Consider the following 18,322-nt stretch of genomic DNA (forward strand, 5'->3'; position numbering starts at 1 on the left):
CCTCTGCTGGGAGCATGAGCTGCCCTGTGGATGTGCCTCTGAGCCCAATCTCAAAGGAGGAATAGGAGTTTGCCAAGTGGAAATAGAGGGAGGAAGGGTTCCAGGTGGAGGAAACAACGGGTATGGAAGGGAATTGGGGAATAAGGTGAAGTTAGATGTATCTGGACACAGGATCTTATGGAGCAAGTGGCCAGAGATGACTCCAGACAGGCAGTCAATCTTGTGGGCAGATTTTAAAGGGCCTTGACACCCAACTAAGGAGTCGCAGTTCTATCTATAGGCTATAGGAAGCCAGGAAAAGTTTTAGCAGGGGCATTATTTGATCACATCTGTCTTTAGAAACATCTCTGTTCATTGATAGAGATAGTAGGGTGTTTGGGAGGGAAGGAGGGAAGTAGATTTAAGTAGTATCAAATTATATACACCTGTTTTGTGCCAGATATGAATTTAAATGTTGTGTTTTTATTTAATTCTTATAACAGTGAGTGGGAGAAAATTGCAGTTGGCTCAGGGTTATGTGACCAGCCTAATGTCTCATAGGTACTGAGTGGCAAAGGCAAGAAGACTAGCCAAGTCTCTGTTCTTGGTACTCACGTGAGGGAGACGGATGATGCTTCTGCATGGATTTCTAAATTAGAGATGAGGAAGGCCTAGACCAGGGCAGAGTGGGAGACATTTTTGGGAGGCACTGGGAAGGTGAGAAAGATGATCCAAATGGCAGAAGCCATCTGGTATGAAGAGGTAACCAGAGTCAGAAAGCATTCACTGGGGAATTCTAAAAAGCCTCAGAGCTGATCATGTGTGACTCTAAATAACTAATATAGAGCTACTAATCATAAAACTAATAAGAGAAATTTTAGAAATAAAAAATTACTATTTTGCAACCACTACAGTAATAATTCAAGAATTATAATTTAGAATCATCACTGGATGCTAAGGCCCTTGTGTGAAAGGTTGGCGATCATAATAATTACATAATTTAAAAAAATAACAGATTGCTTATTAATTATAAAGGGGCATAGGTATGTATTTAGTGGAGAAATACAGTAGACACTCGCATAGTCAAGTGAACAAACCAGTAGAAGGACAAATGACATCAGGTGCTTCTGAATGTGATGCACTGAGAGGGATACAGCATCATCTTGGGAATATTCCTGCCAACAATGTTTAAGCTGGATTTAAACAGAAGGCAACATTCAGATAAAACCAAATCAAGCAATATTCTATAAAGAAACTGGATTGGACTCTTCAGTGTCATGAGGAAAAAAAGACTGATAAACTGTAGTAGACTAAGAAGAAATCAGGGCATGATAAGTAACCTCAATGTGTAATGTGTATTCTCTGATTGGAACCTAGACTGGGGAAAGAAGCTCTAAAGGACATTGTTGATACTATCGAGTAGTTTGAATATGGACTGTTTTTGAAGTATGGTAGTATTATATAATTGTTAAATTTCATAAGTGTGATTTTAGAAGAGAATGCCCTTGTTATTGTGTTTAGATGTGAGGTGTTTTAATTTATTCAACTTCTTCTCAAGGGACCCAGGCAAAAAAGTGAGAGAAAGGAGAGGAAAATGTGATACAATCTTGATAATTAATGAGCCGAAATGAAGTGTGTACAGGTGTTCGCTTGCTACTTTTTCACATTTATAATTTTTCAAACTAAAAAGCCAAGGGCAATTTTTTTTGTTGTTGTTGTTGGCAAATCTCACTTCCTGACCAGGTAGGTAGACTGAAGGATCCTCCAACACTTAAAGGAGATGTGATTTTGTTAAAGGGAAATCTTGCCTGACTGAAATGCTGGATTTCTTTAATGTGACAAATGAGAATATGGATAATAGAAATCCATAGCTGACCTTTATTTAAGATTTTATCAAGCCTTTGATAAGTCTTCTGGTTAGAGACTACAACAAAATTTAAAAGTTTTTTTGCTGGGGGAAGGAGGGGCTGGTGGGAGATTAGTGTTTTATTGCTGATAATTGCTTGGAGACACCCCCTATCCCCAAAACAAGTCTGCTTAGTATAGGCATTGATGAGTACATTTGAGAATGGAGAAATGTAGACAGCCAGATTCTTCACAGCCGAGTGAAGGGAAAAGTCTATTTTAACAGTTGTATGTATGAATTCTAAGAGGAGTGAAATCTCTTGTACTTTAGATCAGTTGTGGTGGGCATAATATTTGTGGGTAAAAACCACATCTTTCCAGGAGTGGAGTGATTACTATATGTATAGAGAACACATAAAAGTCTCTTGAGTGATCAAGAGATGGCCACCAGTGAGCGTCCGGCAGGGATCTATATTTAAGGAGAATCATCCAGATTTCACTTGCTGGCTGTTAGGCATTGAGTTCTCCCTTAAGAACCCCCCAAAAGATGGACTTAACTTGGACTGTTAAGTAATGCTGCCTGAAATTTGTATAACACTTTATATTTTAGCAATCACTTTTATAAACATTGTCTTGCTTTGGTGGGTAGAGGTTGAGGATGAGAAAATGTTCTTGCTATTTTACAGGTGAGAAAACTGAGGCTAGGATGGTAAAATGGTTTGTCTAGAGCCACCTACATGGTAGCCCAAAACTGCAGTTTGAAGTTGGATTCATGCTCATTGTTGTTCCTATAAAAGTGAGCTTGGAGACCAGTATAGCACAATATAAAGCAAGGAAAGTTAAAATCAATTGAGAATGCTTTGTTTAAGAAGAGAGAAGGCAGAAAATGTGCAATTGGTTTGTGAAATAATTCCACAGAAATAATTTTTATAGGCCGGGCAAGGTGGCTCACACCTGTAATCCCAGCACTTTGGGAGGCCAAGGCAGTGGATTGCCTGAGCTCAGGAGTTCGAGACCAGCCTGGGCAACACAGTGAAACCCTGTCTCTACTAAAATACAAAAAATTAGCTGGGTGTGGCAGCATGCACCTATAATCCCAGCTACTTGGGAGGCTGAGGCAGGAGAATTGCTTGAACCCGGGAGGCAGAGGTTGCAGTGAGCCGAGATTGTGCCATTGCACTCCAGCCTGGGCAAGAGAGTGAGACTGTCTCAAAAAAAAAAAAAAAAAAGAAATAACTTTTATAGAGACAGGGGAGCTTGATGTAAATAAAAACTATACTTACAAAAAATAGGTAGTTAGTGAATAGTGAATAAATGCTGTTTTAGCTATTCAATTGCATATTAATAAATAACATTTAAAATTGGTTAAATTTCATTAGAACAACAACAAGAACAACAAAATTAAACCTGGAGAAATTGTCCAGCCTTGGGTATTGTTCTTGTCATTTGGAAAGGTGTTTGCAACAATAGCAGGTGTTTTCCAGGGACCTAAAGGCAAGATTGTTTAGCTCAGAGATAAGACATTTGGGCTGTGAACCCAACTGAGTCACTCTGTGTGACCTTGTGTACTGGTCAGTAAGCCACTCTCTTAAATGGGCATAGTAACAACTACACTCACCAACTGACAAGCTTGTGAAGATACAGTGAGATAATTGATGGGAAAACACTGCTAAAATGTTGGAATCTGTGTACAAACAAAAGATATTATTTTATTTTGTAAAACTACCCTTAAGTCCTGTTTTTACTGACCAACAGTAAAATAAGGCAGGAGGAATTGTAAGAGGCAGCTCTGAGCCTCTTCATTGCTGCTTTGAAGTCTAAAGCATTCATCACACTTTCAAACACATTACCTTCCCGGTGGGGACTACAAAGTCAGGCTAAAGGACATTTCATAACTTACGATAATTCTGCTGCTTGATTCCTTTATCAGGTCTGGTCTTTGAGTGTTTAAGAGCACCATTTTTGGCATTTCATGGATGAAACGAATTTTCTGTTCATCAGCACATGGTGTTAGCATTGAAAAATACTTGAGGAAACCTCTTTTTTCATAGCTAAAGGCTCACTGGTTCTAAGTGTCACGGTTAGGAGGGCTGTTACATGCCAGTTGAAATTGTGGCATAGTTTTGCTGTTTTGGGCCACTTGGGAAGTTGATGTTGAGGGACACCACAGTGTGTAATGTGTGTTTCTCAGCTGCAGGCTGCTGAAGATGCAGATTGATGAGGATTCTACCAATCCTCCTCCTGATCCTGTTACTTGACTCCTGTATTGGATTTGGTCTTTGGTCTGAGTGTTTAACAGCAGCCTTTTTAGCATTTTGTGGATGATAATGAATTTTCTATTCTGGAGGAAGACTGCTCTTTGGGAACAGAACAAAATAATTTACCTTAATAGGAGGGAGGGAGGGACTTTGAGAAAATGTCTGGCTGTTCATGGTAGTTGGAATAGTATGATATTACTTCTGCAAGGTACCTAGACTGCTGAAGGAAAAGTTCCTTTATATGTATCAAGTTCCTGGTTTATCCAAGCTTGTGAGGGCCAAGCTGTGCACAAGGCAGCATATAGTTTTGTAAATAGCACGTTTAAATAGAGGACTTGGATTCCAGTCTCGGCTCCAACACTGGAGGCCTCCAGCAGATAGGGTCTGCCGTGCTGACTTTCCTGGGCTGCTCTAGGCTGCAGCATTAGCGATTGTCAATGCTTATTTTAAATCACATTTCTGCTCCTTAGTACTCACTTTCAGATCTTCAACAAAGCTATACCAAAACTGTCAAAGCTATGAAAGCCATTAATTTGTGCAGCATTATTTGATGGGTTTTAGTTCTAGGTTACCCCCTTCCTCCTAGTGGGGCTGAAGTGCAGTCAGTGCCCCTGCTCTGCAAATGTAGTTAGAAAAAGCCAGTGCTCTATGCCATCTGCAAACTGAACGATGGCAAACTGACTGTCATCAGTACATTATGTTAGCACTGAAAAAATACTGGGAAACCTGTGTCTTTCATAACCAAAAGCTCACTGGTTCTAAATGTACTTGATAGTGTGTCTCATTCAAAAGCCTTTCCCTCTTCCTTCTGCTCTTTCTTTCTGTGCTTTGGTACTGTGTAAGTGATTTGGCCAATTTACCTAATTTCTTGGTAGTTCATTAGAATTTGAAGAATATTGCCTGTTTTTACTGGTTATTGGTTTTCTGTGACCCTGGGAAACCATAATGCACATAGTGGTGTAGATATGAGACTTTCTTGTCACAGCTTTGTAGTATCCACTGAAAGTTTTTATGTCTCCCTTAAATTATCTCTGCTTTCAAAAATAGACATTCAAAAGCTACTGATAGGCAAGGTTTCAATTCCAGTTATAATGGAGTAAGCACACTCCATCTTTCTTTCACACTGAATGTAGCCAAAAACACTGGGCAGAATATATGGATCAGCTATTTGAGGAATCAAAAGCAAATGATAGCAGGCAGATGGAGGAAGGAAACCAAAATACAAGGTATGAAAGACCCAGTCCAGAGTTTCCTGTTTTGTTTTGTTTTGTTCTTTTCTTTGTTTTTTCCATTCATATTTCCTGCCTGGATTCAAAGGCAGTGCACATCCCAGAATTGCACTCTGGGTGCAGACAGAGCTCCAAGGGAATCCCTCTCTTTCTGGCCAAAGGAAAGGAAGGGAAGCCACACCAGGACAGAGACTGGAAGAAATCCTACCAATTTCTATGCTAACCCTGTTAACATTTAATATGTTACATTCTAGACTTTTTCTGTGCATAGTGTTTGTAAAACAGTTATAATTATACCAAACATTGTGTTTCCTGTTTTTTTCTCTTAATAGAGGAATATGCTTACAATCTAAACTTACTATACAGTCACTGTAAACTTATTTTTAAATAATTTGGTAAGCAGCTGTAGCCTGGTTCAGGGCTTCTCAAATCTTAACGTGCATTTAAATTACCTTAGATTCTGGTTCACTGGTCTACCTTGGGACCTGAGAATGCATTTACAGCAGGCACCCCATCTTGCCAATACTGTCCCCGGAAAGACTAGGTTTTGAATAGTTATTTAACAGTTCCCATTTAGGTTGTTTCCAGTTTGTTGCTTTCTTTTTTAGAGACAGGGTCTCACTCTGTTGCCCAGGCTGGAGTGCAGTGGTATGATTGTAGCTCACTGTAGCCTTGAACTCCTAGGCTCAAAGGATCCTCCCACCTTAGCCTCCCAAGTAGCTGGGACTACAGGCACATGCCACCACATCCAGCTTACTTTTAAATTTTTTGTAGAGACAGTCTCGCCATGTTGCCCAGGCTGGTCCCAAACTCCTGGCTTCAAGCGACCCTCCCAAAGTGCTGAGATTACAGAAATGAGCCATCACACCCAGCCTGTTGCTTTTGTGATTGGTATTATGGTGGGATATTTTTGCACGTAGAACTTTTCTTCATATTTGGCATTATTTCTTTGATAGACTCCTAGAAGCAGTGTAACTGGGTCAGAAGTTATGACTGTTTAAATTGCTGGTAAACTGTTGATGATTATTTTCTCAGAAGATTTTGCCAATGGTAATAAATATATTCTTCCCAAATTGTAGATGAGGAAATCGATGCTTAGAATGGTTCAGCTGTATAAGGTCACACAGCAAATCATTCGAAGAGCTGTGATTTTACCCACAGGTATCTGTTTCGCGGCCTGCTCTTCTCCTGCACTACTTTGGAGACAGCCACTGCTTCCCCCCATCCCCTCCATTTAAACAAGCCTCGCTGTCCTTGTGCTTGCCTCACCATTAGCTCACTCTTTTTTCTTTTAAGCTTTGCTAATTCAACATGGGAAAAATAGCTCCTGTTATGTTCATTTTTATTTATATTTGTTTGACAGAGTTTATGCCTCTATGTGGTCACATCCCTTGTCCTTTGATAAGTTTTGTTTCCTAAGTTGGTCTTATTTTACTTGATTTCTCTGTGCTGTGTAAACAATACAGATATTAACTTGTTTCTGCTGCAGCTGTTTTGTAATTTGTCTTGTATTTTGTTTGCTTTTTTTAAACATAATTTAAATTTTTCTTTCTCTTTTTCTATTTCTCACTAAGCTTAAAGAGGTTTTCCCTTTGCAGAAGTTTGATAAACATAGGAAGATATTTTTAAAAGGAAGCTTAGGGGATTTAAGGGTATCTGTAAGAAATACAACATTAAATTTTTTACTTTTTCCTCAGTGCCAGGTTTACTTCATAATTTCTCCTTTCTGCCCAAACACATTGTTTCACCACAAAGATTTTCTTGCTCAAATGAGAGGACAAAGTATGGGTAATGCTGCCTTGAGAATATGATTTATCATTTTTAAAACACAGAGGGAATTTTAGAAGGGCATTATGAAATAATGTAAAATGAAGAAATACCCAAGCTTTTTTGCCATAATTTTCTTCTACATTTTATCCATTGTTATAACAGAACTAGACCAAACTTTTAATTTGAAGCTTTAAAAAAAATTGTAATGTTTATGCAGGCATGCAGTTTAAACACTAAAATGGTTCTACACAACTCGATGTGAAAAAACAGTAGTCTCCTGGTCCTGACCCCAACAGCACCTTTTCCTATTCTCCTTCAACTCTTTTAGCTGGACCTTGTGGTATTTAACTCTATGTCGTTCACTCTTTTTTTTAGATTTTTTAATGCGTTTACTTTTGTGTCTCCACGTGACATGAGATATTGTTACTCTGTAATTTTTGAATATAGGCATTCTCTGTTACTGACTTCTGCTGTAGAAGGCAAAGCTTTAGTGAGTGTCCTTCTGTGACTCATCCTTCATGATCCCTACCCTCCGACCCCATCTCCACTACACACGTTCAAGCTTCCTATCCTGTCTTTGCTGTGCAGTTCTTTGTCCTTCGTTTAGCTCAATATGCAGTGCTTACGTTATTACAGTTCTGTAAATGCTATTCATGGCCAAGTCATGTCGTTTCCTAGAATTACTTTCCTTCTCTGCACAACATTTTGTTTCCTGTAGAGTTAGTAATTGCCTTGGTTTTTTACTTTAGTAGTTTTCTTTGCACTTACTCACCCCCAAGTTATGAAACTCCTCTCGATATAGCCAGAGGCATTGGGTATTCTGTTGGGCTCATCTCCATGATGACATCCCTCCAGAGCATTCTGGCTGTTTGCTTTCCAGCCCAAACTTGTGAGCTACTGCGCAGTCCTTCATCTCTCCTTTTTTGGCATCGTAGTGAGTCCTGTTTCTTCTTTTCTCCATGTTTACTCCCTTGTTTTGGAGACTGTACCCTCTGTGATTCCTGGAAAAGAGTATATAAGTGGTAAATATTTTAAAATCGTGTATATATGAAAAAGGCTTTAATTTGTCCTTAGTTTATCCTTCAGTTTATGCTTAGTAGTAATATGGCTGGGTACGGAATTCTAAGTGGGAAATCGTTTTCCCGCAACATCTAAAGACATTTTCTCAAAGCTTTCCGTTTTTCAGTGTGGCTTTTGAAAAGTCTTATTCTAATGATCCTTCATATAAAGCTTTTTTTTAATCTCTGGAGGCTTTAGAGTCTCTTCTTAGTCCCCAGATTCTAAAATCCCATGATGCTGAGTCTTGATATGTAGATCTGTTTTCTTCCATTATGTTGAGCATTCAGTGATCTCTTTGGATTTGGAAATTTATATCCTCTGTGTGGTGTGCTCAGTCTGCCATTCTTTTTTTTTTTTAATTTCTCACACTTTACTGATGTATCATCCTTCCATCCTTAATCAGAAGTCTTGATAATTTTTTAAAAGAAAAGTATAATAAAACATGTTTCCCAAAGCTAGATTCTTATAAGTTAAATATTGAAAAGGGATCATGGTAATTAAATTGGACAACCAGAATTTAAAAGAGTACTAACAAGCATAAAATATGGACAGTCACACATTTTACTTGACCGAGCAAATAAAGGTTGCAACGAATGAGTTGTTCAAGCTATTTATTACTCTGGTGTCTAGCCCAGACTTGTATCATAGACAGGTAAATTAATTTATAATCTGGAAAATTATTCAGTGTTACCTACATAATTTGAGAAGATTAAAGGCACATCCCTTGTTTCAACATGATCCCTGAACGTCCACATACCAAAAATATTCATATATTTGACTACCCAAACCTTTAGCTGCTTTAGCCAAGTTAGTAGGACAGTTGTCTTCTAGGCCAACCATGATAAAAATACATCTTTAAATTTTTCCTAGACTATAGATTTAAATTTTATTTTTCCCAAATGATAGTTATACTAAAGCAATTATTCAGTCAGTCAGATAGAAGTAGTGTTTCTCTGTCATTGTAATTTTTGAAAAACTGGGTAAACATCTACTGACATGTGCTTTAAAAAGGGCTAACTTTGGAAAGTCCTGAAGCCACATGATTCATCTGTAGGACCATCCCACCCCCCACCCCAAGGGCTACTCTTGGAATGGTAAACGCTGAGTGGTCAAACTTCCTGGTGGGGATTTTATGTGTCTTAATATAAGCTTAATTCTGGATATGAATAGTAATCTTCGCACATTTTCATGTGGGTTTGTAATGAATCTTCTTTTTCTTCTTTTCTTTTTTTCTGCCAGCTTTTTGGAGACTGGGAAGCCCAACTGCGAAGAATAATGAAGCTCATTGCTGGAGGTGGCTTGTCTATAACTGGCTCTCACAACATGTGTGGGGATTATCTGTACAGTGGCCACACGGTCATGCTAACACTCACCTACTTATTTATCAAAGAGTGTAAGTCTAAAAGACTTCCATTGTAATTTCCTCACCTGCCATTTCTCATGAACTCTGGTCCTCTGGTAAAGCTTGTTTTCTGGAAAATCTGCTGAAGCAAGACTGGAGGCTTCAGGAGGGTCGCAGCTTCATCTCATCGCCATGCAACTGGCACCCAGGGAAAAATGTGGTAGGATAGAACTGGTCTTCCTGAGGGCAAGGTGTCCTGGAGTGTCATCTGTAGTACTGGGGTGGAGGCAGTTCCAAGCACAGCCTGCAGGGTGTGTTATGAGCCAGTTATACAGCTGCTGTAAGGAGCCAGATGGAAATCTCAAAGGGACACAGAAATCCAGTATCAAGCCCGATTGGGTGATAGTAGATTATGTGTTGATGCAGCAACTATTTTTTCAGCACTTGGCACTATGCTACATGCCTGAGGGTACAGTGATGGGCCGGACTCATCCCTGTCCTCAACAAGGCCGTGGGCTCAGGGCGGAGGCAGATACTAAATGGGAAATTTCCCTTAAGAAATGTACTTAAAATATTTTATTGAGAAATCACAAAATAATATTATAAATACCACATACATAGCTCAGATTTAATATATATTAGTATTTTGTCATATTTAATTCAGATAACCCTTTTAGAAAGGAAATGAAATGTTAATATATGATTAAACCCTTTTCATTCCTTTCCTATAATCATTTCCATCCATTTTTTTGTACTTGTGTATTATTGTTTTGTGGTTTTAAAAATTTATATACGTAAATGGCATAATGCCATTTATATTCTTCTGCCACTATTTACCCTCAAATTATGTTTTTGAGATATGAGATTTTGGTCCATTCACTTTAATTGCTATTAATATTACAGTGCTAGAAATGAACCACACATTTTTATTCATTTCTCTACTTATGGAAAATTTTATTATCCTCAATATCACATTGTTAGAAACAGTCTGATAAGCATTATACAGGGGGTTTCCATGAAGAGCAATGGGTAGAACCAGGCTGCTGTGGTATCACAGAGGAGGGAGATGCTTTGCCTTCTGGAGGTGTCTTGGGAGCATGTGGTACTCTCTGGAAGTTTAGGTGGTTGCAATTCAGAGTAGGGGTAATAATAAGAATGGACAGGTAAGTGGGAACCAGATCACAGGGGGTGCTTAAGCCATGAGAAGAGAGTCTGAACTCTCAGCTGATGGAGATCGGGTGCCCATTGAAGGGTTGTAACTAGTGGGACAGTGTCATTTGTCTTTGAAGAGAGAAAAATCACTCTTGCAGCAGCTTGCAGGATGGACTGGATGGGGGGCCAAACTGGAGACTGGGAGAAAAGTTAGGAGATTGCTGCAGTAACAAAGGAAACTAGCCTGATGGCATCAGAGATGGAGAGAAGTGGCAGACACTTCAAGACATTAATAAAGAGAGTCAACAGATAACAGGATGGATTATAGGGTACAGAAAACAGGTAGTGGACTGGGCCAAAGCCTGGTTTTGTTCTTGAAAAACTAAGATAAGGAAATACAGGAAGAGAAGAGAGATGCACTTCAGGGCACTGAGATAGAAAAGGGAGAATAGATGTTCCAATGCTCGTACTTAGTACGTGAGCAGATATAGTGAATTCTAGCAAGATCTATTCAGAATTGTCAGGGCATAATCTAGCCTTTGGACTGGAATGTAACTGGATGTGGACAGTGGGAATCACATAGGCCAGATGTCAGCAGCCCTGGGGGAGGGACTCCTGGCTCCTGCTGCCTGATACCTGAAATTCTTTAATGGGGTCAAGGCTTATCCATCTTGACAATAAGGCAATGTATCATATTGAGAGGCAGAGGCCTTGGTACTATCACTTACTAGCTCTATGACCCTGGGAAGAAACTTTAACCTAAGTCTTAGTTTCCTCATGTTTAGAATGAGATATTCACATCTGCTTCATGGGGTGGGAAAAGTTTATGAACATTAAAATTAGATGGCATATATGGATACTAATAGAGTCACACAGAGACTGAATGGTAGCTGTTTCTTGTTTTTGTATTGTCAAGGTATCAAATACAAATATTACTAGAATATTCCTACCCTAACTGCTCCATTGAAAATTGCAAACTGCCCTTCACTCCCTATACTTCTGATCCCCCTTATCCAGCTCAACTTTATTATTTTTCCACAGCCTTTAACACCTAACATAATGTGTAAATTATTTATTATAAGTATTGTCTCTTATCTCTCTTCCCCACTAGGAAGGGATCTTCCCATGAAGGCAGGCTCCTTGCCTTTTTTATTCATTGTTCCAGGTACCTAGAGCATTGCCTGTCCCTGGCATGTAAGAGGCTCAATGAATATTGGTTGAATGAATGACTGGTTCTTGGACCCATTGAGAATCCAGTAAAAGTCTGAACCTCTCATGCTGGTATAGAGAGTGTAGATCATATTCAAACAACATTTTGCCTAACACTGCAGAGCCTCTGAATCCCACAATTGAGAATCCAAGGTAGAAAGGCCTGCACTAATAGAAATTTTGATGTTTTTCTCAGGTAATTTCCCAAATGGGGATACAGACAAGTATTTGTCTGACACCATTCGACCTTTGAGAAGGCACTTGAACTAGAATTCCCAGGCATCTGGATGCTTTTCTGCTTGTATTTGAGAAATGAAAATCTCAAAGACTTTCAGATTAGTGTATGGTTGCAGAACTTGGAAAGCAGTACAGTTAAATCAATTATGACTGCTTAGTCCTTGTATTAGGCTCTATGGACCAAAAGGTATTGATTTTTGTGTAGAGCATCAACCCCAAATTAGCTAGAGGTAAATTTAAATGTCAATGGACACTTTTTAAAAACGAAGCATGATGCATTAACCTGTCCTTATTTGATTAGACTCATCTTTTAAACTCTATTTATGACTGTATGAATCAAGTAAGAACCAAATATGAATTACTATCACTAGTATAATCACATCATAAAAAGCTGTTTCTGTTCTAACCTTGATTACAGATAAATGACAGCCCTTAGATTCACTAGATCTGTTTTCAGAAGGGAAGACTCAAGGTAATTGGATTCAGAAGCATTAGTAGAGGCATAATCGGGTGCCCTTAATGTCATTTGAATAATGGGACTATTGCAAATCTCTCCCCCTTTCAGATTCCCCTCGGCGACTCTGGTGGTATCACTGGATTTGCTGGCTTCTCAGCATAGTTGGAATCTTCTGTATTCTCTTAGCGCATGACCACTACACTGTGGACGTGGTGGTGGCATATTACATCACCACGAGACTCTTCTGGTGGTATCACACTATGGCCAATCAGCAAGTGAGTTTCCCCCCTTTTGATTTTAGCTTCTATTGTTTCTGACTTGGTGTTGCTGGCTTGGGCAGGGTGCAAAGAACCCGTGGATGTCTTAAGTTTCTCTTTCTTAAGTGGTAATCAGCTAAGATTGTATTGTCTTTTGTGACACTGATTCTCTTCAGAATTAAGAATAAAAAATTTATTAATATAATGATGTAAGGAATTACTTCCTTCTAGAATAAGGAACACACTTTCATTGTCCATGAAAATGAAAAATATTTTCTAAGCTTGTGTCCCTCCTTGCTTGATTCGCTTTCCTATCCTCTTCTCCCTACCCTGGGCACATCACAAGCTTAATACTTAACATTTAATTAAGTGTTAACATTTTTAGCATAGAAGAGGAATACCTAAAAAGCTAACTGAGGTGTTTATTTATAGGCAAGAGGTGAGTGAGCCATAAGTTCTCCTTGCCCTCCCAGAACTGGCGTTGTTTTTCTACTGAGATGTGGCTCAGTTTGTAGATGAGTGTGGAGTGTAGAATGGTGATGAGAGAGAGAAGCTGGGATATGTGGGTGGACACGCAGGGCAGGTATGGAGTCCTTTGGGAATTTTAGCATGACAAGTATTTGAACTTAAAGTGAAAGATTGTAAGAAATGTGTTTATGTTTCTTTGTTATCCTAGGTGCTAAAGGAAGCTTCCCAGATGAACCTCCTGGCCAGGGTGTGGTGGTACAGGCCATTTCAGTACTTTGAAAAGAATGTCCAAGGAATTGTACCTCGATCTTACCATTGGCCTTTCCCCTGGCCAGTAGTCCACCTCAGTAGGCAAGTTAAATACAGCCGGCTGGTGAATGACACATAACAGCTGTACAAAGTGGGGAAAAGACAAATTGTCCGAAGTGCTAAGAACTCCATGAGAGAAGATGCCATAAAATAAACGCCTCCCTAATCCTATTATCTTTCAATGGTTACCTTGACTTAACCTATTGAGTTACCTGGTCAGCACTGTGATCTTTTTTTCTCTCCAAAGGACCTGCGTTGGACAACAATAAAGAAAAATTTAACCTATCACGCACTGTACACATTTCCTGTTCATAAGTTTGGGATTTACATAACCCGCAACCACCATGTTCCTTTGTATATGATGCAACAGCATAAATGTAAGCTTTTATATCATAAGTTCTGGTCTTTCCAGTCACATCTGGAAATAAAGCGTATTATTTTCTTGGGAAAACATACTTTTCATATCTCTTGCCCCAAAGATTGGGCTGTAAGCCATTTTCTAGCAAATGTCTCTATGAAGGTTTCTAAGTACCTGAATGGGGTTTGATTCTGAAATCTTTCTACCTGTTGCACCGATATTCAAATAAAAATGATAGACACAGAAAGGTTTGGTAACTTTGGGTTTTGTAAAATCAGCAAAGACAGTGTTTCAAAAAGTGCAAAAAAAAAAAAAAGATTCTGTTATAAAGTGATTTTCTAAGTATTTCCTAACTTTATTTTTCAAACTGATGTTATGAAAACCAAATTTAAAGATTTTTAACATGTCAGAGAGAAGAGAGTTAAAATTTAAAAGTGCATCTTGGGAGAGAAATTTGTCTATGTTTCTAGTGCCTTTCTTGTCTTGATTGTATGGTCAGTAGGCAATCTTAAATGTTTTTATTTAAAATAAAGTATTCCATGAAAATATAAATATATGTATACACTACTAAATTTTGCATTTATAGCTAAATTGAATCAGAAGACTGCTTATGGTTTTAAAATTGCGATGACTTAAATAATGAGGTTGTTAATTAGAGTCAGAGCCTGTTCACATATTGTGATCAGGTAGCAATGACATGTACCACTTAAATTATTTTATCGTCAATTTGGTAGTTCGATTTTAACTACTCAATTAAAACAGCCATGAATATCTTTTCTTAAAGAGAGTTTTGAAAATGATCACTTACCTAAAACTTGAAAGATATGAATTAGTTATCCATACTCTCATGACAATTTTGTTGGTGAACAACAAAAAAGAGATCTATTTCTTTAAAAGATATTTGTGCAGAAACTGCATGTAACTCTAAGTTTTACTCCTAACATACATATGTTTGGGGAAGTATTCTATTCTATACTTGCCAATGTGGAGAACAAAATAGTTTTTTAAGAATGAAGAAGTATATATATCCATTCTGTATTTTACGTGCAGCAGAATTATCTTCCGTAGGATTTTTTTGTGTATTCACAAGGTGATATTTGTATTGTAAAACAATAACGGTGAAGGAAATAAAAAGGCTTTTAAAATTTTGTTTGTTTTAAATCTTTGTAAAGTTATTATTCCAGAGAGTATGCTGGTATCTTACAGCTTACCTAGATCATAAATTAATCAAAATGCACTTTTTAATAAAAACTGATACTTAAATGGCTGTTATTTCTACTGTGTTCACGTTCTTCACAGAAGTCATAAATGAAGCCATTAAAGCAAGATAGAAAATCAGTTTCAGAATTTCTTCATGGAGTGTTTCTGCTTGACATGGGACTTTTAATAATTATCTGGATATTTTTTTCTTGGGATTCCTTAAAATATATTCTAATCTTCAGTAAATTCTACAGTTTTTTAATATATAAAAAGAGTCACATGTAAGTTAAACTCAAACTTTAGAACAATGTTTACTAACATTTTGAATTCTCTAATTCTCAACCGAGTTGTTGTTTTTCCTATACCTGGCAGTAATATAGCTTCTCCAGTGTAGATGGAAAGGAAAAGTAAATCCAAAGTGAGAAATAGAGTAATAGTACTACGATAACCAGTGGTAATGGAAAATAACTATTTAAAAAGAAAAAAAGGTTATTATTTCTGATGTGGTGACTAAAGGAAAATGTCAACAGTGGAGATGTGTCTTTGATAAAGGATGTGTCAAGGAGGCTAGAAAGGTAAAACCAGAGGCCAGGTGTGGTGGCTCACGCCTGTAATTCCGGCACTTGGGGAAGCCGAGGTGGGCTGATCACTTGAACCCAGGAGATTAAGACCAGCCTGATCAATATGAAGCCCAGTTTCTACAAAAATTACAAAAATTAACCCGGCACGGTGATACATGCCTGTGGTCCCAGCCTCTCAGGAGACAGGTGGGAGGATCACTTGAGGCCAGGAGACAGAGGCTGCAGTGAGCCATGACCATGCCACTGCACTCCAGCCCCAGCAAAAGAGTGAAACTCTATCTCCGAGAAAAAAAAAAAAGGAAATTAAAACCAGTAAACCTTTTCTTGTGTGGGGCTTTAAACTTGTATATCAGACAGGGGAAATGTGATGGCCTCTTTAGGCAAATAGAGCCAAACCCTTGGATAGGTCTTTATTTAACTGTTATAGCCTTTCACTAACTTTGACTATTGGCTGCTGCCATATTGAAGGGAAAGTAAATTGAGTAAGTGGAGATGATATATTGGCACTTGCTAAAAATAGGATTTTTTTTCCCTAAAAACCTAGAAATAATTATATAAAAATGTATTGTTATGAGTTTACATGCCACATATGTATCAAGAAATCCACTGCTGATTGTTCTTCATGGCTGACTACACTGATTCATGAATTGACATATCTTCTGGGTCTCTAGTGTGCAAATCCCAGGAAGGACAAGGAGAAAGCTCATTTTGTTCTAGAGAATCGTAGTACACTTGGTAAGGATTGCCTGTATAAGGACATGTGCTTTCTCAATGTCTTATTTATTTATTTTTTTTGGCTCACTTAAGTTAGACATTTTACATGTATTAGTTAACCCTCACACAACCACAAAGTGTAATTATTATTCCCATTTTACAGATATACCAACCAAAGTGACTCAGATACATTAAATAACTTGCCCAAGGGCATGGAACTGGTAACTGGTAAAAATCCTATTGGAACCCAAGTTTCCACCCTTCCCCACCAATACTGTGAGCTTTCATAAACTCTTCAGTAAGAGTCTGCAGTGAGAGAAACCTATGCCTATGGTGGTAAAGCATACTCTCACTATGGACTGAGGAGCAAGAAATTTACACCATAAGGTGTGAGAGGAAAATTTGACTGATTTCCTAATTGCTATATGTTTTATTTGTATCCCAAGCACATGCCAAATTTTGATCAATTTGATAAATATCTCATAATAAATACCTCATACAATGGAAATGCATGCCAACCTTAATTTGACCACCAATATACAAAAAGTCAACCAGATTTCTGAATTTATTAGAAAACTATGCTGCTTGGATCACTAGATATTGACTAGATATTACTAGATATTGACATCCTTTATTTTTTTTTTCTCCCTGTGGTCAAGAAACAATTTGAACAAATCAAAGCTGTTGACTTGGTATTCTGCTTATCAGCACCTTAAAATACTTATCCATCTCCTAGTTTACAGTACAAGTCAGAAGGAAATTAAATGACCTTTCACATTTAAAGTGATAGTTGATATAACTGAATGAATATCTATCATGTTTGTAACTCTTTTCTGTTTGTTGCATTTGTCCTGTCTTCATCCCCTCCTTTTTCTGTCTTCCCCTAGTTTTGAACAATTTATGATTCTATTTTATCTCTTAGCGTAGCAGTTATTCTTTTTATGAATTTTTAAATGGTTGCCCTAGAGTTTACAATATAAACTTTTTTCCAAATACAAACCTACCTTCAAGTGTAGTGTAGGCATTTTCTGACAACACATTCCCAATTTCTCATTTCTGCCCTTAGAACATTGCTGTCATTCATTTCACTTGTCCATATGGCATAATCACTCAACACATTATTGCATTTATTACTTTAAACAAGCAATTGCCTTACAGATCAATTAAGAACAATTAAAGATTTTGTTCATCTTCACTTATTTATTCTCTGAGCTTTTCTTATGTAGTTCAAGCTTCTAACCAACATCATTTTCATTTTGCCTGAAGAACTTCCCATTTCTTGCAGGGCAGGTTGGCTGGCTTTTTTCTTTCAGCATTTTAAATATTTCACTCCACTTTCTTCTGGCTTACCTAGTTTCTCACAAGAAGTCTGCCATAATTTTATTCTTTTCTTCTATAGGTAATACGTTTTTTCTCTGACTTCTTTCAAAAATTTCTCTTTGTCTTTGCCTTTCTACAGATTGAATATGAAATGTGTAGGTGTACATTTTTTTTGGTGGGGGTGGTATTTATTTTTGGTGTTCTGTGAGCTTCCTGGGTCTGTGGTTTGGTGTCTGTCATTAATTTCGAAAAGTTGTCAGTCATTATTCTTTCTTCTCTGCTTTCCCTTTCTTTTGTTTCTGATACTCCCATTATGATAAGTTACACATTTTGAAATTGTCCCACAGTTCTTGGATGTTTGCCTCCCACTTTTTTCTGTTTGATAGGTTTCTATTGACCTATCTTCAAGCTCACTGATACTACTCTCTTTGGCCATGTTTGTTCTAATGATGAGCCCATCGAAGGCATTCTTCATTTCTGTTACAATGTTGACTATTGCCAGCAGTTTCTTTTGGTTCTTAGCTCCAAATTCTTCTGCTGTATTTGTAGCCCTGCCTTTTGACTTGGGCTTCCCTAAG

General features: G+C 37.9%; 1 protein-coding gene across 4 annotated transcripts in view; it reads left to right on the plus strand.

The window, feature by feature from the left end:
- SGMS1 (sphingomyelin synthase 1) overlaps positions 1-15,192 on the plus strand; it is a 310,538-nt gene extending 295,346 nt beyond the window's left edge. For all 4 annotated transcript variants that reach the window (XM_030809298.1, XM_030809299.1, XM_030809300.1 and 1 more), the window contains 3 exons: positions 9,380-9,533; positions 12,646-12,812; positions 13,471-15,192. In XM_030809298.1, the coding sequence (XP_030665158.1) occupies positions 9,380-9,533; positions 12,646-12,812; positions 13,471-13,650 (501 nt within the window). In that variant the 3' untranslated portion in view covers positions 13,651-15,192. The remainder of the gene's footprint in view (positions 1-9,379; positions 9,534-12,645; positions 12,813-13,470) is intronic.
- The last annotated feature ends 3,130 nt before the right edge of the window (positions 15,193-18,322 follow it).

Source organism: Nomascus leucogenys, chromosome 3 (genome assembly GCF_006542625.1).
Source record: "Nomascus leucogenys isolate Asia chromosome 3, Asia_NLE_v1, whole genome shotgun sequence".
NCBI lineage: Eukaryota > Metazoa > Chordata > Mammalia > Primates > Hylobatidae > Nomascus > Nomascus leucogenys.